Source organism: Zonotrichia leucophrys, chromosome 3 (assembly GCF_028769735.1).
Source record: "Zonotrichia leucophrys gambelii isolate GWCS_2022_RI chromosome 3, RI_Zleu_2.0, whole genome shotgun sequence".
NCBI lineage: Eukaryota > Metazoa > Chordata > Aves > Passeriformes > Passerellidae > Zonotrichia > Zonotrichia leucophrys.
The window spans coordinates 22,451,528-22,478,494 of NC_088172.1; the positions used below are offsets into that span (position 1 = coordinate 22,451,528).

Below are 26,967 nucleotides of genomic sequence, written 5' to 3' on the forward strand. Positions count from 1 at the left end.
TCTCTGAAGTTTACTCTTTGCTAGCAGAGTCCAGCTGACTGCTAAAAGTAAAATGGCCCAAAGACAGTTTGCAAAAAGTAAAATGACCCAAAGTCACTTCATCTTCCTCAGTGAAGTCTTCAGCAAGCATGAGCTGAGTTGATCTACCTCCTATGAATCAGAAAAAAGGAGGTGCACGCACAAATGAGAGAATCATTAGGATTGGAAAAATCTGACAGATTGCATTATGCTACATTTTCTGGAAGAACTGAAAATTTTTATGCATTATACTGACAACTTAGGGCTAGTAACTCTGTTCCCTAAAGTCATTTCTCTCAAGGTTACCACAAAATCCCTGAAGTGGGAGAAATTACTTTGGACTGACATTTAACATAGGAGAGAAATCCAGGCTGCCTTTATGTACCCTGACCAAGTCCCCATTGTGCTGAAGTCCATAGCTAGGTGGATTTTTATCATTAATCCATTCATTTATCATTAATCCAGTAAAAAAATACTGTTATAGCCAAAAAAACCTGGGTTAGAGGAACATGTGGAGTAGTTTTAAGGAACTGAAAATTATCCTCTCTTTTATTCATCAGACTGAAAACCAAAGAACTTAACAGAGTCCACATAGTCTGTGCTTGTTGCTGGAGAAGGATTTCATGCATCTGATTGAGTCACATATTTAGTATTTCTGGCTAGCTGCTTCAATTTGAATATAAAAGCAGTATACACTGAGAAGTTATTCCACCTGATGAGTAAATATCCTGAGCAGTGTCCAGAGGAATCCAGAGGAAATGTTTCTCTCAATAAAGACGTGTTTTATACATTTTATACGATGTATATGTCATCAGGAGAACATACGTGTGCCTCCAAATCTGAAGAGATGATAAGTTGGTGTTCAAGTTGGCCAGAAGTGCAAGTACCAAGTTACTCTCTCTCTCTCTCTCAGGAAAGGGATTTTAGCAAGTTCTGCTTCACAAGAGACCATGCTAATTGCTGCCTCCATTACCATTGCAATTCAATGTTTCAGCATTCACAGTAAAACCAAACTAAAAAAAAACCTGTGAGGAAACATCCTGAAATAATCTATAACACAAGGAGTGATTAATACAAAGGACTCTCTCTACATAGAGAACTTGTACCAAAAGTAAGTTGACCTTCTCAGACCAAGGGGAAATGAGGGAGTGATTAATATCTTCCAGATGTCCTTGTTGGTCATGTTCTCATAGTACAGTCTAGGGCTTTACCACAGAATCTGAAGCACTTTTCAGTGAGGGAAGCCAGGTGTTGCAGGTGGGAAAAGGTGTGACTGCTCCCGACCTACCGCTCTCCATTTCCCAGCAGGACTCTCCAGCCAGGGCTGGCTCTGGCTCAGCTGGAGCTGGCACAGCCCCAGCATCTCCAGCAGCCTGTGCCTCCCCCAGCCCTGTGCCACACTCCCTGTGCCTGCCGAGCTGACAGTGGCATGATGCGCTTCGACAACAGGGAGCCAGCCTGGCGCTACCTGGAAAGTGACCCAGTTTTTATGAACTCTTCCTGAAAAGGGAAACATTGCTTGCAGGAGTAGCAGAGCTGTAAGTCAGTAGCACTTAGGATGACTGCTGCACTCAGTGACTTCCCATTCAGGAAATTACATGTTGTCTGTGATGGAGAAGCGAGGTGGGAGGCGGCAGCAGCTGGAGCTGCATTTTCTCAGCTGTGCATCTGACAGCTGTGGCTGGATACTGTTCAGAGACACAAAGCATATGCTGCCATTCAGGGCTTTTAACATCAAGGATCTTTTACTGGGTTCATTATCTCCTCACAAAATGAAACGTGATGGCTGGAAATGCCCTAACCTCAATGAAAGAAGAGTCTCAGCAGGGCTCACACAGATGCCAGGTCTAGCTTACCACAGGCCAGCAATGCTGGCTGTCTGCTTTGCACTGCCACTTGTCTCATTCATTTACACCTGGGGCAGCAGGGAGTGCCCTAGGCCTTGTGACAATCTCCCTCAGAGGGGGAGAAGACTGGTTCCACAAATAATTAAACTACATGGATCCATGGAGAAGTTATGTTTTCCTTAGTACCAACAATTTCTCTGTGAAGTTGTATGCAGTTAAGAGCCCGATACTGGTAGCACTTTTTCCATCTATTAGAAAATCCTATTAGCATAGTCCATTAATAATGTCCCACATAATATTCATTATAGTTGCAGCCTCCTGCAAGTTGCAAATGCATCTAGGAATATTTTAGGAAAATGCATGCTGTAAATATATATTCTACTTTTTACAATTACTTTTGTAATTGAATTCATAGAGAATTTTAGTTTAGGTTTACATTTTTAGTTACAAGAATTAATTTTTAACTAAGCCTATGTGCTACGAATAAATTGCTTTATGACAATGATAAGGGGCAGTCATGACCTATATAACTAAAATTGAATGGAATAATTAAATTGAAATGACTGTTAATTTTCTAAAAAACTCCTTTAGTTTCTTTGCCAAAAAGAATTTGTCACATCAGAAGCAAAAAAGAACTTAATGTAATTTTCTTAAGAAATAAAAGACTGAATTGGAAATAAAAAACTGATGTGAAAGTCTGATCTTTCTGACATTTATTTGAATGTCAAATGTCTGCCAACACCGCCAACACCATTTTCACATTTCAGGCAATGGCTTCTTTTACAATTTTCAAAAAGGGATGAAGAAGTCAGATTTTTGTAAAAATTATAGTAAGGATAAGAAATGCAGTATCTCCCTCCAAAGTGGCAAGGACTGAAGAGAGAAAAATGGAAGCATTATACCTAGGATTTTAAAAACAAGAACTTTTTTGGCAACTGAAATTTCCCTTCAAAGTGAATCTCATAATCCTTACTCTTCTTTTATACTAGATAATTCTTTCTGATTTGCATAGTTACCTTATATAGAAATTGTTGACAAATTTGCTCAGTGGCACAGAGATGACATTTTAATTACAGAATCACACTCAGAACTGTATACAGTCCATAAGACTGGAAATAATTTTGGAACAAGAAAAGATCTCAAGTCATCTTTTTTCCCCAGATTGTCAATATCACCTCACCACAAAAAATAAAAAGGATTACATTGTGAGCAAGAAAATCTATCTGATGAATAATTTCTGAGATGAGGGAGAACTTAGGACCGAAATGAAGGATAAAATTTTCAAAACCACAGTATTTAACCAGCAGAATACTAATCAATGCATAACCTGTCTCATAAGCATGAAAAAACACTGTGATGCAAACTCACTTACTACCTAATCTTGTATTTTCTCAAATATATTTTATTATTCAGCTTTTTCACTCTGAGGAAAATAAAATAAGTTCTTTTCAGTGAGAATTTTGGGCTTATGTAGCATATAAACTCAAGACAGTTTAGGTAAAAATCAGCCCACTTGGTAACCAAGGTGATTCTGAAAATATTCCAATTCAGTACTTGGAGCAGATTCTAAAATAAGCATCTGTTTGTGTCTCTTGCCATGGAAGGTGTCTTCATAATGATCACACAATAATATATGATAAAGATGAAAATTAGTCTCTGGGGTAGCAATAAGATCTCATTTTATATCATGATAGCATCTCTATTAATCAAAGAACTGAAACATCCCTAGAGGGGGCACTGTAACCAACAATTTCTAGCTTAACACAAAGTTTTACATAACAATTAAAATACTATACTTAAGATAAAATAACATTTTATGCTACTTCTGGAATGCAAATGTATATTATTCAACCATGGCTTCCTTTTTAAGCTCCCACTGTTCTGTTATACAACAGATGTGTTAAGCAAATAATTTTAAAAGTATTTTTATATTATACATTTTGAACTCATTTTTACCTTTTGTAGATGGGTAGCCTGCACTACAGCTTAATAGTATGTGGCAAGGACAATATCATAATTAGGAACTGGCATTAACATATTTGGAAATGTAGAAGCAAATTTGGATCAGTTTACAAATAATACATACTTCCTTTAGATTTCATTTTAATTATTGAATGGTTCTCTGTGCAATCTTTTCTCTACCAATATATGCTAAAATTCTAAAATGGATAAAGCTATTGTCTTTAGTAAGCAACTAATAAAAAAAAAAGAAAGTTGCCAGAAGAATGTTAAAAGATCTGAACAATGAGCATTATAACAATGAAAGCTAAGGGATAATGAGTAACAGCAGATGTGTGAAGTTTGCCAAAATGTTTACAATTCAGTGAACTGGTACAATTGGTTGCACCTTCCCTAAAAGTAATTGATTACCTTTTACAGTAACTTCCTTTGAGTATTTAGACCAAATATCTTTAATCTTACTTCTCCTTTTTTTTGATACTTTATCAACCTAAATTAAAATTAGCACAACGAATCTCATTTAGAATACAAATTACTTGATAGATAAACCACATAAATATCTAACAATATTGAGATTATACCATTTGCACTTGCATTTTTATATTTGCACGTAGATAACTGCATGTATGTGAAATGAAGGTCAAAAACCCAGGTCCATTACATTATGCACACAGGATTCTTCCCAGAAAGAGCTTATTCCAAGATGTAACCACAATAGTACAGTATTAAAAACATAAGAATATTGGTATCAAACATTATTTCTACGCAGCAAAAATGCTTCTAGTGTCAAAACTCCCTTGAGAAAACAAGCTGATATGTTTTTACATGCAGAGCAGTGAAAGGGTCAGGGGAGACTGGCTTACCTGTGGTTGACCTGATGGTTGAGGTGATGTTGGAGGATGTCAGCGCAGGGATACATTCATCATCTTGGGAATAGCCTGCCTGAATGGCACGCAAGTAACTGTGGCTTCTTGTTCGGAAACATCCAGGGAGGTCAAGGGCATCCATTGCCTGAGCTTCAACTTCACTAAACACTGATTCACACACCGATTCAAATTGCCCATTAACCTCTGCTTCACTCATCTGAATAAACAACAACAATGCATTTGATTTTTGACTTGCTTTTTTGTGATCATCACGGCCTCAACATCTCAAATGGACACCTGTACATTGATGAAGAACTGTTTTAGCAAATAGTTAAAATGTAGTAATCCCTTCTGATCACATTCACATTGCTCAACTTAGATCAGCTGTTTACACATCGCTATTAAATGCATCACACATGCCATACATTAATGCTCCATTCAATATCTTTTGGCATAGTTGAGAAGGGACCCAAGCCAAACTCACTTTCTGGTTAACTGGGTTAGCCATTCACTCCCATGGAAGAGCCTTTTCTTCAGCAGCATTATATAAAATCTGACACTTCTGCCAGCAGGGGTGCTGTGGAAGCCTGCCAGGCAGAGCAGCCCAGCTGTGCCTGCGGGACCCTCCAACATCTCCCTGGGGTATTTCAGCAGCAGCCTCCAGCTCCCTGCAGTGCTCAGGCAGGACCCAGCATCTACCTGCCTGCCCATGCAGGCTGGGCATGATCCAACACTGTGCCTGTTTTAGAGGCAATTTTCAGGATAAACAGGGCTTAGGCAGAGTGGCCAGGCTTGGGGAACCTCTCAGTAGGAAACCATATGTCACTGTTTTGAAAATTAGTGCCTTAGTTCTACCTACAATGTTTTTCAAATGTTCACTGAAGGCAGCCCTAACTACCTGTAAATGTATCTGAATAACTAAATATTATTTTTATCCAAAATCAGATAGGAAGTTTACATGAACAGATATTTGCATGACTTTCTGAAAATAATTATTTTCTAAAAAGTGAGGGCTAGAAGGCAGAATCAGTATGAATAATTTTACAAGTTAAATTTATGGCATCACTAAATGGCACATCCGGTTGATATTAATTTTCCTATACAGCTGCTAAGTGCTCCTAGTGCTTTATTCATTATGGAAAGAGAGTCCCATCAAATGTTTCAAATGTTTTAGGGGTTTGGTTAAGTAAATGGAAATTTTATAGAGACGTTCTGATGATTATGAATAACTGATAATTTTGTGTAAGACATTTTAGCTACTGAAAATCTTCTGAAAAGAATTAAATTACTCTTCATAAAATTTGCTTTTAATAAAGTTAAGTAGACTAATGCAATCTCAAAGAGATAAAAAAAAATCTTACTCTGAACTAGTTTGCAATATTGTTGATCAGGAAATATATGGGTAATTTAGTCCATAAACTCAGTAAGTCTTAGCCATTTATTTTAAACTAAGGTTTTTGACAATAGAAAAACAAAAGTTTTCAATCTGAAATTAAAAATATATACCATGGAATTCAGCATTCTTCCTGAGTCTACCCTTTGTCAGGTGTGAAAAAGGAAGGATCTCACAACAAAAAAGCATTAAAAAATCTCACAAGTGATACAAACTGCTATTATGTAGATGGAACAAGAAGAGGATGGAAAAAAAACAGGAAAGAGCAAAGGTTCAGAACTTGATATTATAATACATTTGCTTGGGGCAATAGCTATTAAATGGTCTGGAAACAGCTGGACTGTTAGGTAGGAATTTTGTGGCTAGCACAAAGTTGCATAGGTTAGTGAACACTGAAAAAGCAAAGAACTATATCCAGCAGGTTTAGTTAATCTGGCCAATTGAGCAATCTACCTGCAAATGAAATCTATTGTGGACACCTTCCAGGTAATGCACACTGAAATGAAGAATTTTAACCACTTCTGAAACCAATTAATTATCATGGACAGCTCAGTGAATATCTCTATTCACAGACATGGTCAAAGAGGCAGAAGATTTTAGACTAGCTCTATGTTGGAACATTGTCAGGTGGCAGCTGACAGCATTTGCTTTGAATGCAGGATTTAATACATATGAAATTTTCTCAAAAGCAGAGTATAATAAAAAGACAAAGAAACCAATAAACAGCGTAATAAAAAACAAGGCATCAGAATGATGGGAACAGTTTTCACAAGGGAGTTTCCTTGTGAAAAAAATAATGAAAGGTTTGGTAAATGACTAACTGTTTCTAATGTGTGCTACATAACATTAAATTTGGAATTACCTCACACAAATTAAGGAATTTGACTGAAGGGCATTAGTCAGGTTAGCCCCTCCCAGCTCTCTGCAGTCAGTGGAGACTGACAAGCATTTCCAGGGGGCTCTCAGCCACTCGGATGTTCACTGTCCTGGAAGAAACTCTTTTGCTCCATTAACCACAAAGGAAGCTTTAGTTGTTGCCTCAGTTAAAAGCCTCAATTTAGATGAGTTGAATCCAGGCCTGAATAGCCATGCAATACAAATCAAATATGAATGAATATGAAATTGCTTTAAAAAGATTTCTCTTTTAACATAACCATTGTGTATGTATACCCTTAGGTGGCTCACTAAATGGTCAAAGAAATATTAAGTACCATGTCTGAGAAGGGGGCAGGGCCCATCTGTCATAAAACAACACAGGCAAGAAAAGTTAGGACCAATAAATATTAGAAACATTGGGAATTTTGTGTAAAGTCCTCTGCTACATAGAACATGTATGTAATTCTGTTGGCTTATTGCACTTCAGGTGTGATTCAGACCTCACAGACATAAAGCCAGTAGGGAGGAAAATTGTACCTTTTCAGGAGTCCCCATACATAGAATAGTTGATGGGACTTATTCTTTCACCCAAGAAGAGTGAGGGATTTGATTTAGGATGAAACACTATTCCTTTGGAGCATAATTTTTTTCAATCTATATCTTAATCTGGCAACCCACATTTACTGAAATCAGAGCAGGTATTTTCAGATGATGAGTATTGTAGGAGCATACTCCTCATGCTCAGTCTATATCTTCTTAACATTTAAATATTTAATATAGACTGAAAATAAAAACACCAGTATTTATATTTGTAATGAAAAATAAACTGAAAATATAATGTTTGATAGTTTTTCTTTGCCTTTAGCATTCAGTATTTTACTTGAAATTTTGAGTTACATTCCTCAGAAGTGAATTACTTCCACAATTCACAACCTCAGTTTGATATTGATTAAAAAAATGCAAAAAACCTAAAACCATCCACTAGTTACAACTGTCATATCTGCAGTTAACCTATAAGAAAAATTATAACAAGAATTTCCCACCTGACTAACACAGCTGGCCTGACTGAGCGTGCTCACTGCTCTCATATAGCTCTGATTCCTTGAGCGAAACTTTGGGGAATTGTAGTTTGCAGAGGGATCCAGGTTGTGACCCCCAGGCACGTCACTTGCAGTTTGAAGGTAGCTCTGACTACAAAGGAGAAAGGAAGAAAGAAAGGAAAGGGTGTAAAACTACAGATGGTATCAATTAGGACACTAAAGGCAGTAATTTGTATGAGACACACAAACCCACTCCCCTGGGTCCAAATCTTACTTTATAAAGCATCATAGATCTGTTGTAGTCAAACGTCTTAGCACAAGCAGAAAATCTGTTTGTGGCTCTGCTACCTAGATGGTATAAAATTTAAAGTCCTTGCTCTATTTAAACATCATCCTGGCTGTTAATGTTGAATGTTACTAAAATACAAGGTCTAGGTCAACAGGAACAAAAAACACAGCTAAAGCACAAGCCAAAGTAACTAAAAATATTTTTTCATAGATAAAAATCTGTTACTTCTAATCTGGTTTTCATCAGGGTTTTAAGCATCAAGAGCCCTTTTATCTTCAAAGAATTGATATAGTTTTACAAAAGATTAAAATATTCCATGTTCAGCTAAAAAAAATAAATTAATAAGGTGCTCAGAGCAACTGCATGAAGCTCTAGAAATTGTTTTATTACAACACTTTTCCCATTTTGCAGGACTGGGACCATAAAAGCACAGTGAGCCCTCTTCACTATGCTTTCACACAAAGAGTATGCTAGTCTCCATGTTTTGTTTTAAATGTATTGATAACATTCCAGAAAAATGAATAAACCTGAGATAAGTGCAGTACTTTGCCTCGAATACAAAAAATTAAACTGTGATACACCAGAGTTCTCAGAACCTTTGTAAATCAGATTTTAGAACTTTCCCCTGCACGTCAGTGCATAAATGAACTAATGTCCCAGATGATATTTGTTTTCATACAGTAAATAGGCAGATTTTGTATTTATTCCTTAAAGGTAGCTTGAACAAAAACAGTTTCTGGGAAGGTAGATTTGTGCCAGTTGGATGCCTAATATTGGCCATGCAGTTGCTTCACGCTGAGCTGGCAGAGTTGGTCAGTCCAGCAGTGTCTGTGCCATGTGCCTGGGCTGTTGGAAATTTCCCTGTGAAGGGTGAAATTTCCTCTCTGGAAGAACCAGATCACTCAGCGAGTGAGAAAGCCACAGGTTCAACTCCTGCTGCAAGATGAAGCACAAACCAGGGTTTTGTTTCTGAAACCATATTTATCAAACATGGAGCATGAGCCCAGGCTGGTGCTTTAGGAAGGCCTCAGCCTTCCTCATGGAGCAGACACAACCTGAGTTTGGATGCAATCCCCGAGGAGCACCCTGGGAGGAATCTCAAACAATTTATCATGGCTTTGCCTAGAAAAGCAGAGTACTGAGATCCATCTCTCTGTGTGGCCATGTCCTTTGATGTCTGATGTGTGATGATCCAGTATTCCCTCACACCACCAACTGCAAGAGCAGATGGGATTTAGAGACCCTTACACTTGGGAGGTCTGTTCTCAGACATTTCCATGTGTTCCTCCATCTCAGGGTCAACATAGACATAGCCCACCTTCCTCAGTGCATCTGCCTTAGATCCACAGAATCATTTACTTTGGAAAAGGCCCCTGAGATCATTGAATCCAGCTGTTAACTGAATGCTGCCAAGTCCACCGCTAAACCTTGTCCCTAAGTACCACATCTACATGTCCTTTAAATACCCCCAGGGATGTTGACTCAGCCATTTCCCTGATAATCATTTCAATGAAGAGATTTTTCCTAATAAATTCGCTGGAGCATATCCAAAGAAGAGCAACAGAGCTGGTGAAGCAAAAAAAAAAAGGATGGATTTTGTTTTCATCTTTGTTCAAGGGAGACATTCTTTCAAAATCCCAAGAAATTTCCCTGGAGAAAAAAACAATTCATTTCTTCCTGTCTATTCCTTTCCTTCTGCAACCTCATGCCAGAGATAAACTATATGGAAACTATGCTATAACTGCTAAAACCAAAATGAAAATGTATGAGATTATTGCAGGTATATGCTCAGAGGTTAATTAAGTCATTACAGTCAAAGTGATTCTATGATTAAGATAACAGCCTGATACTGGGTCTAATTTGGTTCCAGATGATAAAAACAAGAACATTTTTTTGTTCCCATAAGTATGAAGACAAATATAATAGATTAGGTGAAGTGGTGTAAAGCCTCACTATCCACATTTGGTTGCTGGATGTAACTAAACTGCCTTTCCTCTATAGATAGGCTGATGATTGACAGCTGCTCTGTGTCATTCTGATTTTTGTATATGCTTTACTTATGGAATCACAGACTGGCTCATGTTGGAGGGGACCTTAAAGATCGTGTAGCTCCAAACCCCTGCCAAGGGCAAGGACATCTGCCACTAGACCACATTGCTCAGAGTCTGTCCAGCCTGGCCCTGAACACATCCAGGGATGGGACATCCACAGCTTCTCTGGGCAACCTGTGCCAGGGCCTCACCTCCCTCACAGTCAAGAATTTCTTCCTAAGATTTCACCTAAATCTCTAAGTTCAAAAGTGATCCCCCCTTGCCCTATCAGTACCTGCCCAGGTACAAAGGCCCATTTAGGTGCTGGAAGGTTGCAAAGGAGCCTTCTCTTCTCCAGGCTGAACATTCCCAGATCTGCCAGCCTGCCTTCACAGGAGAGGTGCTCCAACCCTCTGATCTTTTTTTAGCCTCCTGTGGACCTGATCTAAGGGCTCCACATCTTTCTTGTGCTGAGGACTCCTGACCTGGACATATTACTCCAGGTGGGGTCTCATGAGGGTAGAGAGACTTTTAATCTGTCTGATATTGCCAATAAACCCTTTGATGTTGTTATGTTAGCATTTTTCAAAACAAATAAGTCCCTCTTGGGTGTTCTGCTTGCCATCACCAGGTGGCAAAATCTAAATTCTGAGTTCATAAACAGTTTGTTAAAGAGATGTTTGCAATTTCATTAAAACATGGGCTACAGTAAGAAAAGATAGAAGGAATAGAATTAAATTAGAAATTACTGCATGAAACACTCAAAATTAATTAATTGAAACCTGATTCTAATTACTATCCCCTTCTAAATAATGATTTAAAACCTAGTATTTAATTAATCACATTCTGGTTCTTTGTTAGGTACTTCTATCACTAAATAACATCAACAATTTTTCCAGCAATAATTTCTTATGGAAAGAAGCCCATAGTATTCCATAGTACTTCTAAGCAGATGAGTTTTGATGAATGAGTGTGGATATTACCTGATAGTTAAATGATTTTTCATTTATCAGAGGAGATTAATTGATTCATGGAACTGAAGCAAAGTAAAAGAAATGTTACACATAAAGGCTATAAAAGCCCATAAAAGCAATTTTACACTCATTCGTGTAACACTTTGAAATTTTCCTGATAAATAGAAATTATTAGTTTTTATTTCTAAGATATAATCTCAAAGTTATCCTCCAGGATAATTGTGTCAATGATGGTGAAAATTATGACCTTGCTATAAACATGATCCAGGAAGTGAAATACCAGACTTATATGGGGAAGTTACTCTCAAATGTCATGATCTGTTGCCCAAGGAAATCTCATGCTTGTCAACAGTGCTAGAAAACACAATCAACACCTGACCTTAGTAAATGCTGACTTTTTAATGACATCCACTCCATGTATAAGCTTAGGAACAACATTCTTGGCCTTCATTTCCAGAACATCAAAGTTCTTTTGCTTTGAAAAAAGAAAATAATTTTCTTTTATGTTCTGTAGCAGCATAGATGATCTTATATCTCAGCTGATCACTGCAGAAGGGCAAGACAAGCATGTGAAAATGAGATGTTTTAACAGATCATCTTCAGGACCACTAAAAAAATATACATAGTAACATCAAAGAGGTGGCTCTAAAAATCAGCACTATGGAGAAGGAGGAATAGGGTGAGACTAACAGGAAAAATTAAATTAGTATGTCTGCTCTCTTCCCAGTTGCTTTTCTGAACAGACTAGATTTTAGGAAGAGATGTCCTTTAAAAGCTTTTCTGCCCCCAAGGGTTACTTTCCATTTTCCACTGGCTTCAGAAGAAGTTCATGGCAGCCAGGCAAAGGCCTTAAATTTAATGAGAAATATCTTATCTGAAAGAAAGGCTCAAAGCCTAAAGAAATTTTGGGGAAAAAAGCACTTCCATGTAATGACCTTACAGCTGTTGAGAACCTCTGCTCTAAAAGTGAAGGACTCCCAGTGAAGGTAGCTAAATTTGCAGCAGCACATTCAGCACTCAGCAGATTGCCTGAGTGTGTTCAGGGAGGAAAAATACTGTATTATAACCAGACAAAGTGAGCTACAGCATGACATGTTTATCTGGAATAGTATAACTGATAGCATAGCTGGGATAGCCTGTCACCCTGGCACAGAGTGAATGGCAGTGAGGTTAGGCTGCATATTCCAACAAAATCAAGAATAAGGGAAGAGACAGTAGTCCAAAAGCAGTCCGAAGCAGTTTGTAAGAGTCTTGCATTACAGTCTCCATTTTCTTGCATTTCTCTATACTGCAAAAACTCAGGCTTCTGTGTCCAAACCTCACATGTTCTGATGCTCCTGCTTGAAAGCTGTCCCTTCCTCCATGCTCAGAACTCACATTTGCCAGAACCCCCAAGGACAGGTCTTTTTCATTCTTGACCCACCCAGATCCTAATCTTTACTGTTTTCTCTTTAAGTCCCAGCTAACAGTTTCCTGTTTAAGATGTTCTAAAACACCCCCCAGAAGTCATCACTGGGCCACTTATCCTTCTGTTCTCTGCAGATTACAGAAGTGCCCCCAACTCCTCTATTTGTCATCAAAGTCCTGCTCAACCTGCTGAGGACACCTAATCCCATCCCCTCACTTAGGAGACTGCCACTAACCCAAAACCTCTTTCACTTCTTGTGCAAACTAACTGTTCTTGCCCACACTTCATCAAGAGTAAAGTTTAAGAGCAGAATGGGGGAAAATAATTGCAGGAAAACATCTGTTACTTTAACTTTATCACAAGTAACAAGATGTGCTAAAATAAACCCAAACCCAAAGAAACTAAAAAGGATGACTTTTAAACAAATCTTTGATTCCAACATCCCCAATTTAAATTTGTGCTTTTCCTTATCTTCTAGTCATCCTTAACAGGACATATATTAAAAATGTAGAAAGAAATTTAAGTTTTCGTTTACTGCAATCAAAAAGCACTACATAAGGTTTGTGAAGAGAGTTCAGAAGATGGAAAAGGATGTCTACATCTCCTTATCTTTTCCCAACTTAGGCCTTTCTAACAGAAGACTTGGAAAACCATGAGCTATTTAGAACATGTTTTAATGAAGGGAATATTAATGCAAGCTAATCCAATAGCTGCAATAACACATTAATGATAAGGGAAGGGCATTAACTAATGATAACAGAAAGACTTATTTCCTCATCTTCAGCAATCTAATACTTAGCCTTCCATTTCCTTTTATATTAATGGTGTATTTGTTAAAGGAGTAGGATACTTTAGAAATAAGAGACAGATAACATTATTTAGGTTTTTTCTTTGAATTCCAATGATTTATATATTTATGGAAAGTTTATGGAAAGTTTATAGTGTCTGAAGTAGCACGGTGACTTCACATATGGCACTGGGGAATTGGAGGCATTCCCACTGCGGTGTGTGCCACAGCACCTCACACCACTCAGTCAAAATCTTTCACTTTGGCCCATCCTCTGTTGTCACCGAGATCAGATGCTGATAAACACCCAGGATGGTTTGTGGAATGTCTCCTGAAGTCTCTTGGCACTGCTGCATGATGAGTATTGCTGTGAGCTGGATTTACAGCACACAGCACTGCAACAGGACTTACACAAACACTGCATTTTTTGCAGAGGACGAATTGTTTTGTTGTTTGGTGAAAAGGTATGTATGGTAACAATACTCTTTTACTTTTAGGACAGCTTGAAATGCCAGAATTAGAAAATGGCATGGTTTAACGTCTTATAGCTAGTCCAGGGTCAAAAGAACACAAAAAAATCACAAAATCACAGAATCAAGTAGGTTGGAAAAAGCCTTTGAGATCATCAAGTTCACCCTATGAATTAACACCACCTTGCCAACTAGATCACAGAACTGAGTGCTATGTCCAGTCTTTCCTCAAACACCTCCAGGGACAGTGACCCTACCACCTCCCTCAGCAGCCCATTCCAGTGCCCAATCACCTTTTCTGTGAAGAATTTCTTCCTAATGCCCAATGTAAATTTCCCCTTGTGCAGCTTAAGACTGTGTCTTCTTGTCCTGTCACTTGTTGCCTGCAAGATGAGCCTGACCCCTGCCTGGCTGCAGCCTCCTTTCAGGCAGCTCTAGAGAGGGATAAGGTTTCCTCTGAGCCTCCTCTTCTCCAGGCTAAACACCCCCAGCTCCCTCAGCTGCTCCTCACAGGACTGGTGTTCCAGACCCTTCACCCGCCTTGCTGCCCTTGTCTGGACATGTTCCAGCACCTCAATGTCCTTCTTGAAAAGAGGGGCCCAAAACTGGATACAGGAATTAAAGTGTGGCATCACCAGTGCCAATGTGGTTTAACCCACTACAGCCAAGTACAGAGCAGAAGCTAGAAGCCCCCTTCTTCCTAAATATTCTAACTCATGAGCAAAAATACTTGACAGCCAAGACAGCCCCAGAGGAAAAATGGACTGTATAACTCCTGAGAAAGGGATCCCAGTCACACTGGTTTCATTTTGTATTTTACTGTCTGCATTTTCTAATAAGTGATTGACATCACATATTTTATCCTAAACCTTATACCATTGTATAAAACAGTACGATTGTGATGCCAGCAATACACTTGCCAAGGTCATTCCTCGATCCACTCACATCCAAAATAGTGATCACTCCCCAGAGTACCTCTTCTCTGTCAAATGTTCAGTCACCAGTGCACCCTGGGTCAAGGAGGCACTGAAAGTGAATTAATGTTTTCTGAGGCCTCTAAAAGTTGCAGCAAGAAGGTCACCTTCTGACTCTGAATGGGTTTATCAGGTTTATTCAGGGAGCATCCAATATAAAGAAAGTCCATGTTCCATCAAATTAATTTTTGGAATTGCCATTTTCTAAAATCATACCTTTTCATTTTCATGATCATGCCTGCATTTGTGCAAAAATGTGAGAGTGAATGGGAGCATTAAAGAAAGTACAATCACTTCTGTTCAAATCAGTATATGCAATTCACAAGTATCTTTCTGGGACAAAAAGATAAAATTTGTAAAAGAATTCATCTTGGGTGCCTAAAAGGGAGGTGCATTAGAATTATCAAAGTAGCGGCAGTTATCAAAACCTATTTTATTGAGAGATTTGCATTTCAATGGATATTCATTTCTCTATCTGGACCTATCTTAACTATGTCTTCCTAGATACATGAAATAACTCATTGACCAGAATCTAATGATTATAGCTTAGGCAGCAGGGCCATTGTGTAGCAGCTGCGAGTCACCCTGCATCTCCATGGAGCCCTGCTGGAGTCAATGTAGCTCTGCAGAGGCACCCAGATGTGCCTGCATGCAGCCCATTGGAGAACTCAGAGTGGTGACATTAACTCTGATTCTCCCTTTCAAATAGCACATTTAGTCTGGCTCTTTGGAAAACCAAAAGTGCACATAAATCTCATCAATTCATCTGTAGCAAAGAATTCCTTTTCTAATATTTGCAGTGTGAAGCTTCTCTTTGATCAGTGGTAGATATGAGAATCTGGGCCAAATGAAATAGTTCAGGTGCCTAGATAGTTCATCATTAACCCATACCTTTTAAAAAGTGTGCCTGAAAGATATTCAATATTATTACAGGAATGTGTTAGGAAAGAGGTGGAGACTGCTGTTTCTACCCTTATGAAATGCCTACTAATCACTCACTGGTAGGAGAGAACTCTTACTGTCAGTAAATGTTTTGGGATTTGGTACAACATGAGCCAGAAGAGAATGAGAGGAAATCATCAGAATCATTAAACAGTCTGGTGGTTTGATCGCTCCTTGCAAAGATAGAGAGGATGTAGGCTCAACCAAGCCTGTATTCCCAATCACTCAAAATGTTCCTGTAATAAAAAAAGTAGGCTACAAGAAATCTAAACTCCAAACTTTCAAAAAGGTGACAGATTGACACATATAGCTAATCTATAGCTAATCCTAAAAGTCTTGTCCCCTTATAATAGCAGCAACAAGCTGGTCAGCATCAACAAAATTCCGGCAAATGCTATGGCAAAAATTCAAAGGGCATTTACGGCATCATGTAGCAGTTCAGTTCATAGATAGGTCTATGGATCTAAGCAGAACTCAAATATTGGATATGTTGTTCCTAAATCCATTTGTGGAATTGAAATATTCATTAATTTCCTCAGAAAGCTATCTCACTTTTTGCTTTTGGTGCATATACATGTACACATGCAAAAGTCTGATTTGGTAGAATAAATGTAGACTAGGGCCTATCAGGACTCATTAAAGCATCTAAACATGAGCTTAATTTAAGCATACATGTAAGTCCATTAAAACCAGTAGAACTAAAGAAAATCAATGACCTTCATGCTGAAGTTGAAGATAAATTGAAGATATTAATGAGACTGTAATTTCTGGAGAAACAATTGAGTAGAATTGGGAAAAGAATTTTGCGTGTGTGTGTATATATATATATACATATACATCCACAAAATTTCTGGTTTTTTAAACAAAAAAATCTTAATTTTCACATCCTTGCTTGAAGAAGTGTTTCTGTACACATCCTTTATAGTCCTATTTAGTTTTTATTAAAAACTAAACAAATGGGAAAACCAGCTTTTGATCCTTTTCAAATGAAAAGTAAAACAAATAAATTTGTTGGAAGCAGAAACAAATAGGCACCAAAAAACAGAAGCATATTTTCCCTTGGATGTCACTACTTGTGCTTCTTATATTGACCTGAATCTTACTGCATTTTCACCACAATCCATCATGTAATTGCATTTTTCTGAGAAAATCCTGCTTTATTCCTGAAAAGTCTCTGGACTTTGTGTAGAGCCTAAGGATCCCCCTTCCATCCCTAATCCAGGGTAATACATTTCAGTCCTACAACATAAAGCTGGTATTTACTAAAATGAGGTAGGACATCTGGGCTCAGTGACTCCCTGTGTTTCACACTGTGCTACTTCTCAGAGAACAAGATGCCTAACACTGCTTAAGAGCATTTGCTATAATTCTGCAAAGGAAGGAAAGATGGGGATCTCTTTTGACCCCACAAAAGATGTTTCCTAGGTAGCCAGATGACTGTCTGCCCTTCATCAGCATTCCCTCTTAACCCTGCAGCCTAATCTAACCCAGATCTTACTGACTGCAGCAGACTATCACCATGCCAGTGGCCCTCTGATTACATTATTAGTTGATAAGGCTTTGTAATTAGCCCTCAAACTCTCCTCAGTAAATCTCCAATTTCACCCCTCAGAGACTCTGAGTAGATGCTACTGCACTATAGGGCCTCAGAAAGCTACTAATGAAGTGTGTAATGAGGCTTTTTAGAGTCAGAAGATTGAGGGAAAAAAACCCCAAAGATAAATAAAAAGCATATAAAAGATGAGAGTTCCTTTTCTAGTGATTTTCCTCATCTCTTCTATTACAAATATTTCTCAGGAGTGGCTTCAAAACCATTCCTTTTTTAAAATGTAGAAGCTCTAATGGCAAATTGAAGTTTACCTTAAAAATTAAAAAAGGCTTGGATCACTGGTGCACAGCAATGGATAATGTTGAAAGAGGACACTAATTTCTCCAGCAAGGAATGTGTGCTTTACCTCTCAATCTGAGAAATTCTGCAGCACACCCACTCCCCTACATGTGCACACTTACCCACAGCCTTTTCTGTGTACATTTGCCAAGGGGTGTGTCTTAGGAGAAAAACCCACAAATTTATTTGGCACTAAAGAATAGTGGAGTCTGCACTGTCATGGGCAGAGATGGATGAAAACCCACAGGGTTGGTCTTATGCATTGCCTCCAAAATTCTCCTTTGGCTTTTTGGCTTTCACTTTCTAATGTTGTAAGCATGGTATGGTTACCACAAATGGTTGCAAATGGAAATATTTTTTTTTTAATAGAGATTTCCCATGTATCTTAGAGGAGTCTGTGCTATTCCATGATTCCTGCTGAGCCAGGGGGTCTGGCAGCTAAGTGCTGTCAGATCTGGTTGATGTTTAATCCCCTTGCTGTGTGCTTTGGCAACATTTTTGTTGCCAGAATAAAGTCTGCAGAACAGAAGGTGGACATGCCTTGGATAACAGTCCAGATAAGCATTAAGTTGGTGTGTCTGTGAATAGATGCAATCTCTCACTCTGAAAAGAGGGAGAGCAGTGAAAGATCATTCTTTTGTTCTGGTTTACTATAAGCCCAGAAAACACGTCAGCCATTTCAGGTTTTAGACATATTAACTTACAATACTGAATGAAGTGTTTTGTGCTGAGTGCTGACTCACCAGGCTGTGAGTAAGAGTGGCTGAAATATGGACATGCATCATGCTCTTCAGGTGTGCTATGGCTGTAAACAACCCACAAAACAAAGATGTTAAACATCTGAGGGAGGCATAAGTGCTCTCTCTGTGTGAGTGTGATTCATAATTTAAGATACTCATTCCATACAGTGGCCAAAATCTGGCAGAGTATTAAGAGAAAAACTTGATCTTCGGTTGTCAAGACAACTTGAATTATCACTGCTATTGTACTGTTGTAGTTTGCCAAATAATTTGTACGATGGCAGATTCCCTTCCTCATTGAAACACTACACTTTTGTACTACCTCTGTGCTCACATGTCCTTCTGTCTGCCCACCCATCAGCTTAAAGTGTCTGCACTACCAGAAACAGAAAAGTCTGCCATTAGAAGTTTACAAAACAAAAGTACACATCGCTGTCACTGAATTTATTTTACTGCAGCTTAACCTATTTAATTTTCATAGTTTCCTGTGAGTCACTTCAGAGCATAATGGAAAACTTCAGCACAGCATGACGCTTCATTTGTGTGAGTGATACCACTATGATCTTCAAATAGAGTGTATTTACTTTGGGCTAAATGCTATTGTTATCACTTTTGACTAAATGGTGAGATGGTTTTCAGAGTCTTTCATAACACTTCAAAAAGGAGATACTGAAAATGGAATTTGCTATTTTTACAGTGTTATTCTGTTCATTTACATAATCAGTACATTAAGTACTTTTTTCCTGAAAATGAAAAGCATCAGATAACTGTATTATATTCAGTTTTTCAGAATTACTCTCCTATTCCAGAGTACAAATTCTTGTTTTATTTTCAACTTTGCTTTCTGGATCCCAGTGTCTCTGATGCTTCCATCTCAGCTTTGCTTGGTTTTGTCATAAATACAGAAAAATGACATTTACTAAGTTAGAAGGATACTCCTACAAATCATGTGGGCCAATCTCTCTTCTAGGATTGCACAAAACTTATTTAGGATAGGGAGGGACACTCCCTTTATTTCAGCTATCCATTCCATAAACTGTTCATTTGATTAATGATATTTAATGTAAGGGAAAATGCCTAGCAGTAGATGACATACCTTCTACAAACTACTGCCTTCCAACACAGTTTAACTTCATCTTCAGTAGCATCACAGCTCAGCAGAAAACAATGGACTGAATAGAAGGGCTTGCATTTCACTTCTAGCATACCAAAACTGACATCTGAACAATTTTGTATAATCACAGTGAACAATAATTAAAAAAAACAAAACAACTTTTTTTTTTCCTCAGGACTACGGGGAGTCAACATAATTTCCACATTAAATAGGACTTCTGGTACCATTCCAAGAAAACAAAGAGTTGAAAGGAAGTAGATTCAGGTATGTGTCCTGTCTCCACCATAGCAAGTCTGATTGCATTATAATTTGCTCAAATGCAATTTCCTAATAATACTAATAAATTACCCTGGCTTCAGCTTGCTGTTATTGGACTAAGTAGTGCAACATACTATTTAGTTTTTTGAAACATAAAGAAAGAATTTAAATTCCTTTATCTTCAGTGAGTAATCTAGATTTTTCGCTGCATTTAATTTTTGAAAAGTCCATAAAAAATTGAGCCCCTTTATGCTATAGCTATGCTCAGAAATAAGCCAGGCCCATTACCTGACCCTTTGGCCAAGCTTTCCTATCCTACAGAGAGAGTGGCTGCATCCAACAGAGCTGGTCCCTGAACCATGTCCTGGCACTATGCAGAGGTGAGACAGGTGGCCCAGCCTGGAGGGAGGCTGGGGATGCTGCTGGCTGTGCTCTCCCTCTGCCAGAGGTGGAGATCAGATGGCTGTGCTTGGGTATATGACCTGCTTCTGTCAGCTCTATAAACCAGCAGTGGCAGAATATGAACTTCCCTTTTTATTTTTTCCCCAACTTGGAGTAAAATATACTTCTTTCCAAAAGCAACTTAAAAGATATTATTTCAGAATTCTAAGGCTTCTATTATTTCATTTACATTTATCTATTTGTATTTATTTATTCAGGCGCAAAAATGCATTTTTATTGTTTAGAAACTTTGAATCTTCAATTTGCTGGATCTTTAAGCAACACAAACCAGTTAATTAGAGCTTACTTTTGTCGAAGCATAAACAGAATTTAAATGGGAAAAATATCGCTGCAGAGATGCCTAATAATACTCAGAGGAGAAAAGCACACATGTCAAACGTCTGTTGAAGGTTAAGCGAAGGCTGTTCTAATTTTCATTTTATCATATTCAGGATAGTGAACGAAAAGTAGGCTTTTTCTTATGAAATCCATCTACTTTTTTTTGCAGCCAATCAATGTTTTTACACTGCCAAAACTATCAATATTCAGCTTTTATTAATGTGGTCTGGCAGACCCCAGTTCTGAGCTACCCTGCCACCCCAGCAGAGGAGTAAGAGAATAAAACCTCCATTTTATTTGTGTGCACTAGCTCCCTCCATCTGGGTAAACAAGCTAAAAAACCAGCTAATGCAGCTGACATCTTGAATTATGTAATTTCTCATAACACATGCCAGAAATGCTGTTCAGCCCTGTTATACATGCAGGAATGCTGTTCAAAGCCCTGGCTTCTGGTTCAGCAGCATGATCAGTGGTACAAATGGTGCTCAGCATGCAGTGGGGATTACTGAGCTATGCTGGGGGAGGAAGGAAGGCTCCATAACCATTTTCCACTGCTACATCCTTCCCAGACATCTGCCAGACAGAAAAGGCAACCGCAGGGACAGGGAGACAGATATACTGGGAGGAGATGGCTTGTGGTGAGAACCCAAGTTTAGGATCAGCACTTGGTATTTCTGTGCAAGAAGAAATTTTCTGTTTGCCTTTAGGATTGCTGAAATCTGTAGATTTTTGCAAAAATGACTTACAAGAACCAGCAGAGCTGTCACACTTCAGTTGAAGTCCACTGGAAAAACCTGTGAATGTTAGGCTGGCAGATTCAAGGTGTTGCCCTTCAGTTTAAAGAAACACTGAGGACTTAAAAGATATCTGTCAGCAGGGGCAGCCTGGCTGCTCAATTATTCTTAGTCCAGTGCTAGTGACAAATTTTCAACAGAACCCCTAATAGTATTTTACAGTATTACAAAAAGCTTCCTCCTTTTCTGACTGGTTAGTGGTAACTATGCCATGAAATCCTCTGGGGCCATGAACAAGCACAGCTGTCAAGCCCAGTACATGCATCAGCAGTTCACTTGTGCTTTAATCAATTAAATTCTGAGTGGTGTATTTGCAACACATGGAAAAATGAAGGAAGACACAACATGAGGTATTGGCCTACTAACAACCACCTGTCTTCATGATTTAACAAATCAGGAATACTTTCTTCCTTGAAGTATATTCCTTATTTGAATATGTATGTTTAGTTATGTTTAATTGCTGTCTGAATTTGTTTATAAACTGTAGTGGCCTAGGGCAGGCACCAAGACCTGCCACTCACTGGCAAATTTGTGCTGCTACTCAGATTCCCTTGTGGGAGCCCAACCATAGCTGGAAACAAAGAACAACACAGAATATATTTTATTTGGTCTAAATGCTTGGAAAGTTAGAACAGTGTCTAAAATATATTTCAGTTTGTGGCATGAATAAGATAAGAGATCCCCTCCAAAACTGGAATGACTGCAACCAAACTGTCTCTGGGCATGATCCCTGAGAACAGTGCCCAGAACTCAGCCAGGCAGTGGCTGGGCCAGTACCATATGAAGCAATGAAGTTGGAAACTCTTCTCTTCAGTAATAGTGAAGTTGGTGGCTTTCTTGCAGATTGCAAGACAAATAATTCAATTTAATTAACCCAAAAGGATTTTTGCCTATGGATTTTGTTTTGTTTTATGAAAAGGTGAGTCACTATGGTAAACTATACGGTATTACCTACAGAACAATAAATAACACTTGGTCCAAGATTTCACTACTAATTTCTTCAGTTTATACCCCAGGCAAAAAGATAAATTTGCTAAGCCATGAGAAACATCCAGCCAAATTAATAGAATCTGTAGATTTTAAATCAGGCTACCACTTTGAAACCCTCCTGACAAGAATTTTTACAGTTTACTTATAAAATTATATATTGAAAAGATAAAAAGGAGAGGAAAATAAAGATCTATTGGAAAACTTCCAACATACTTCCTTGTAGCTTTAAGGTTTGCTTTAGTTATTTAATAGGCCATATTGTAGGTAGTATGAATGGTAGTATGAATGAAAAATAATCCAGTCAAACAAAATCTTCCGCAATGTGTTTAAATGAGTATGATGCAGTATAGCTGATACATAAAGCATTACACTGATAAAAAAGGTGCAAAATGCCCAATATATGGTACAATTGTATATTTAATATTATATGTAGTATAGAATAGAGTATATTTTCTATTTCAGAGAAAGCAATGAAATAACAAAAATTGTAATAGAAACCAATCCTTCTAGAGAAAAACACCCCATAACTTTGAACTTTTGGCATAAAATAAGTATACATTTCCTTCAGTACCTTCCTTACTCATTCAGAAGTAAAAGGTTTATTTCATGGATGGAAGAAGATATCAGCTTTTCATCCAGTAACCACAAAAAGCTGTAACTAAGTTAAAATGAAGCCAAAAAAAATCACCTTTTACGAGATAGATTTTTTTTTCCTATGGAAGCTGACCATTGCCCATAAGACACAAAGAAAAGTTATCCAAGTCATGACAACTTCCAGAAAGGTGTAGTAAAGCTTACTTTTGATGATCTGCCAGTGGTCTTTGCCCAATGGATTTTAATAATGACTCTGGTCGAACAGATAATTTTGGCGATGTCTTGGGGCTTGTATCAGAATCTCCACTTTCTTCATCTCCCATGGCCTTAATATAGCTCCCACTCCTCATTCTTCTGCATGGGATTTCTTCATCTTTCCCACCAGCTGGGTATCCTCCCCATTCATCCTGAGGTACCTAACAGAGACCATAAAACACACACACACAGAATGTGGTTTATTCTTTCCATATGTTTAAATACTTCCTTCCTTTATTCATTTTACAAAGGCAAGTAATGAATTTTTTATTCTTCAGAAACAGATGGCTTATAAAGAGATTTCTAAGAACCCTAAATGATTTTGCCATTTAACTTCAACTTCAGAATTTTCAGTTTGTAACCGTTAGAACCCAAGGAACAATGAAGTCATGGATTGTGAGCTGAGCTGCAATATCTATTTGTAGACATGCTCTAAACTGCAGGAAGCAGCTTAAAGTTTGCACACAGATTTTAATCTGATAACAACGAGTTAATCAGGAATTTCAGAGCTATAACTCATTGAAAGCTGAGCACTTTGGGGTTTATTACCAGCAATCCTTATAATGGGCTTTCAGGGAGGTGAATGGTGTATTTCAGATAAACTGAGCCATGATCTTGGCATAAATGGATAGGATTAGGGCTAACTTCTGTGGAAAAAAAAGAAGAAAAAGTAGTAATTTGTCTTTTTTCTATTTAGAAACTGCAAAATGGTTGATAGAGACTGTAATATAACAGAAATTCAACCAGTTAAATAATACATGAGGTGGCAGGATTGCAGTTGCCTTCATGTAGTTCAAATGGATTTCCAAACAGTAAAATTGGTAGTCAGATAATCCACAGCTGGTGGATGGAAATCTCTCCTCACCACAAATTACCAAAGAATTGAGCAGGAGTGGGTTCTTCAATCCAAAGTGAAATCAGCCTTTTTTCAATGCTTATGATTAAACACAGCCTGTCTCTGCCAGTATTGCTTTTTTAATTTTTTTTATTTTTAATATTTAATCTTCCAAGGTGCTGAGTCCTCTGGCTCTAATCCAGAAACACACTTAGCCATTTAATTTGTTTTAAGGATACAGGCAACTCTCTGTAATGCATGATAAGGACTCACAGTTAAAAAGTAGGATGTGACAGAGTTCATCAGTGACCAAGGCAGATGCCCTTGGCAGCATCAAATCCTTTATCAACATTATTATTCCATCTACATTAAGCAGCTTAATGAGTTTATTTACTAATATACTATAAGTCTGAAATCTCAATTAGACATATATTTAATAGTTTCTGCAAAGCAGGATGTCAAATACAAATTTTCAAGTCAAACGTATTTGAAAGCTTCTATGGACAGAGCTCACTGTGGAGATGAAGCAAATGCTCCCATTGGTTTCAGCAGTCTTGGAGACTGGGTTTAAAAAATTAACATGATCTGCTTGCCATCTATGGCCCTTTCAAGACAGATGAATTAGCCCTGCACAGCAGGTGAACAGAGCTGGGGCTCTGAGTCCTAAAAAGGGATTAAAGGAGAAATGAAGTTTTAAAAGGGGGTGAACAAGTAAAAATAGAGGTATTAAATTTAAAAGCCCAAGCTTAAGACAGAAAAAAGAAAAAAAAGACTGAAGATGAAGTCAGATAAGAAGATATGAAATAGATTGCACATATCAGAAAATGTTAGAGATAACTATCAGAGAAAAAAAAAGTCATGTTCTTATACAAAATAATAGGACTCAGCATGAATCTAAGTGAAATATGGTTGCATCACACAAAGAAACAAACTTTTCATGTTATTGAGCTTTGGATGGTGAAAGGAAGCATCGAAAATCTTCCCAAACTTGAAGCCTGTAAGTGTGATACATCATTCTCATTTCTTTTCTCAGACCTAATATGTATAAGATTAATGTTGCAGGAAAGCTTTTTATGATTCTATGAGACCTAAAAGATAATTTACATGTCGTCATAGTAGTCATAGCCAGCTGCTTAAAATACTAAATATATATACATTAAATTCAGCATTTAATTTTTTAATCTACAGCTGACAACTCTAACAGCTGTAAAAATCTGAATTAGAGAGCTATTTTATTACTTGATATCATACAAACATACTCTTATTTTTAAATAGTCTTTATTAAATGTATATCAGCATGGCTAAAGCCAAAATCCAAATGCCAAAAAAGCAGTTTTTGGGGCCATCTACATAGGCCCACTACAAGGTGTACTGTTAAATTTTTACTACTAAAGCTGAAATTATCATGTCTTAATATTATTTAAAAAAAAAATCCCCTCATAACTTTTTCACAGAATGATTATTTAGGCTTCAAACTTCTTTCCTTCTTTTCACTTCAAAGATAATTAAATAGAAAGTTTAAAAAGACATTGATCAATAACCTTTTACTTACTCAAATGCAGAAAATTATTACTTTCTCAGCTTTATTTTGTCTGAAATTCCATGTTCAAATAACTAGATAAGGACTGGATTTAAATGAGTACAACATAGGCTTATTTGTTGATTGAAGTTGCAATCTTATTTTAAAAGATAGGAATGACTGATTTTGTACATTAAAGTAGCTAAAAAATTAAACTTCTTCACTGTGATAAGGACAAACCTTACAGTTATGTGCATTACTGTTTCTGTTGATTGCATTTCTTTTGCTGTCTGTATTCATAAGTTATATGAATTCACATCACAGCTAAAGACCAAAGCTAAAAAACAAAGTCCTGCTCCATTTATAGTGTGATGTACTCATGGTACACAAGGCAACAAGAATCCTTTTCTAATCAGACCAACTCATCAGCTATCACAGAAGCATTTATGGTTGTTACAACATTTTTCACAACTAAAATATCTGGGTTTTGTTGTTTTTTTTTTTTTTTTTTTTTTTGCCCTTAAGCTATTCAAAAGAGCACAATACAATGAATGCAGTGAAAATGCTTCTGGAACCTGGTGAGGAAGTTTGACCATGTGTTTTCACAGAAGGTTTCATCCAGAGCTTTTTTCCATCTTCAAAATAAAAGTCTTTTTTTCATAGTCTTTTTTAGTCTTATATATAGTCTTTTTTCCATCTTCAAAATAAAAACGAAAAAAAAAAAACAAATGAAAGGACTCTTGACATTGTTTTTCCTCATGGACTGAGAATAGAAGCAAAATTTGAGTCCCAGTTCAGCCTAGTTATCAATTTATTTGATCTGATAGGTTAGGTACTTGGAAACATGTTTCAAAATCCAGGCTATCGCAAACCCCAACACAGCTTTAAAGAAAAGCAAAAGCATTATGTAAGTGCAGGAAAGATTTTCATTTTGAGATATTAACAAAAACATTTAACGTCATGTATGAGGGTGATTAAATATACATCTTCCAAAATATGGAAAGGGCTTTGCAACCTGCAGAAATTCTACCTTACAATAGTTACCAGCCCCTGAAATTCCCATCTGCAGGGCTTGCAGCTGCTAATTTAGAATAATTACCCTAATTATCTACTTACATACAGTGATGAGTGCTGATATTTATAATGTCTAAAAAGGCCTTCCTTCTGTTCTAGATGTTAGCATGAATCCTTGTACATGTAGTTTCTATCCACAGAGGAGTTATACTGCATATTACCATATGAATTTCCTTTTGCAAGAACAAGTGGCTGACAAGGTCTGGCTGCTGATCTGGTTATGATTATTACAGAGAATTATGAGTCTCCTTCA

At 37.6% G+C, this 26,967-nt stretch overlaps 1 protein-coding gene across 13 annotated transcripts in view; it reads right to left on the reverse strand.

Moving 5' to 3' along the window:
• The window catches only part of DLGAP2 (DLG associated protein 2), a 453,971-nt gene that overhangs the window by 46,604 nt on the left and 380,400 nt on the right, over positions 1-26,967 (reverse strand). For all 13 annotated transcript variants that reach the window (XM_064707634.1, XM_064707623.1, XM_064707621.1 and 10 more), the window contains 3 exons: positions 23,236-23,447; positions 8,003-8,150; positions 4,688-4,907 (listed from right to left, as the gene is read on the reverse strand). In XM_064707634.1, the coding sequence (XP_064563704.1) occupies positions 4,688-4,907; positions 8,003-8,150; positions 23,236-23,447 (580 nt within the window). The remainder of the gene's footprint in view (positions 1-4,687; positions 4,908-8,002; positions 8,151-23,235; positions 23,448-26,967) is intronic.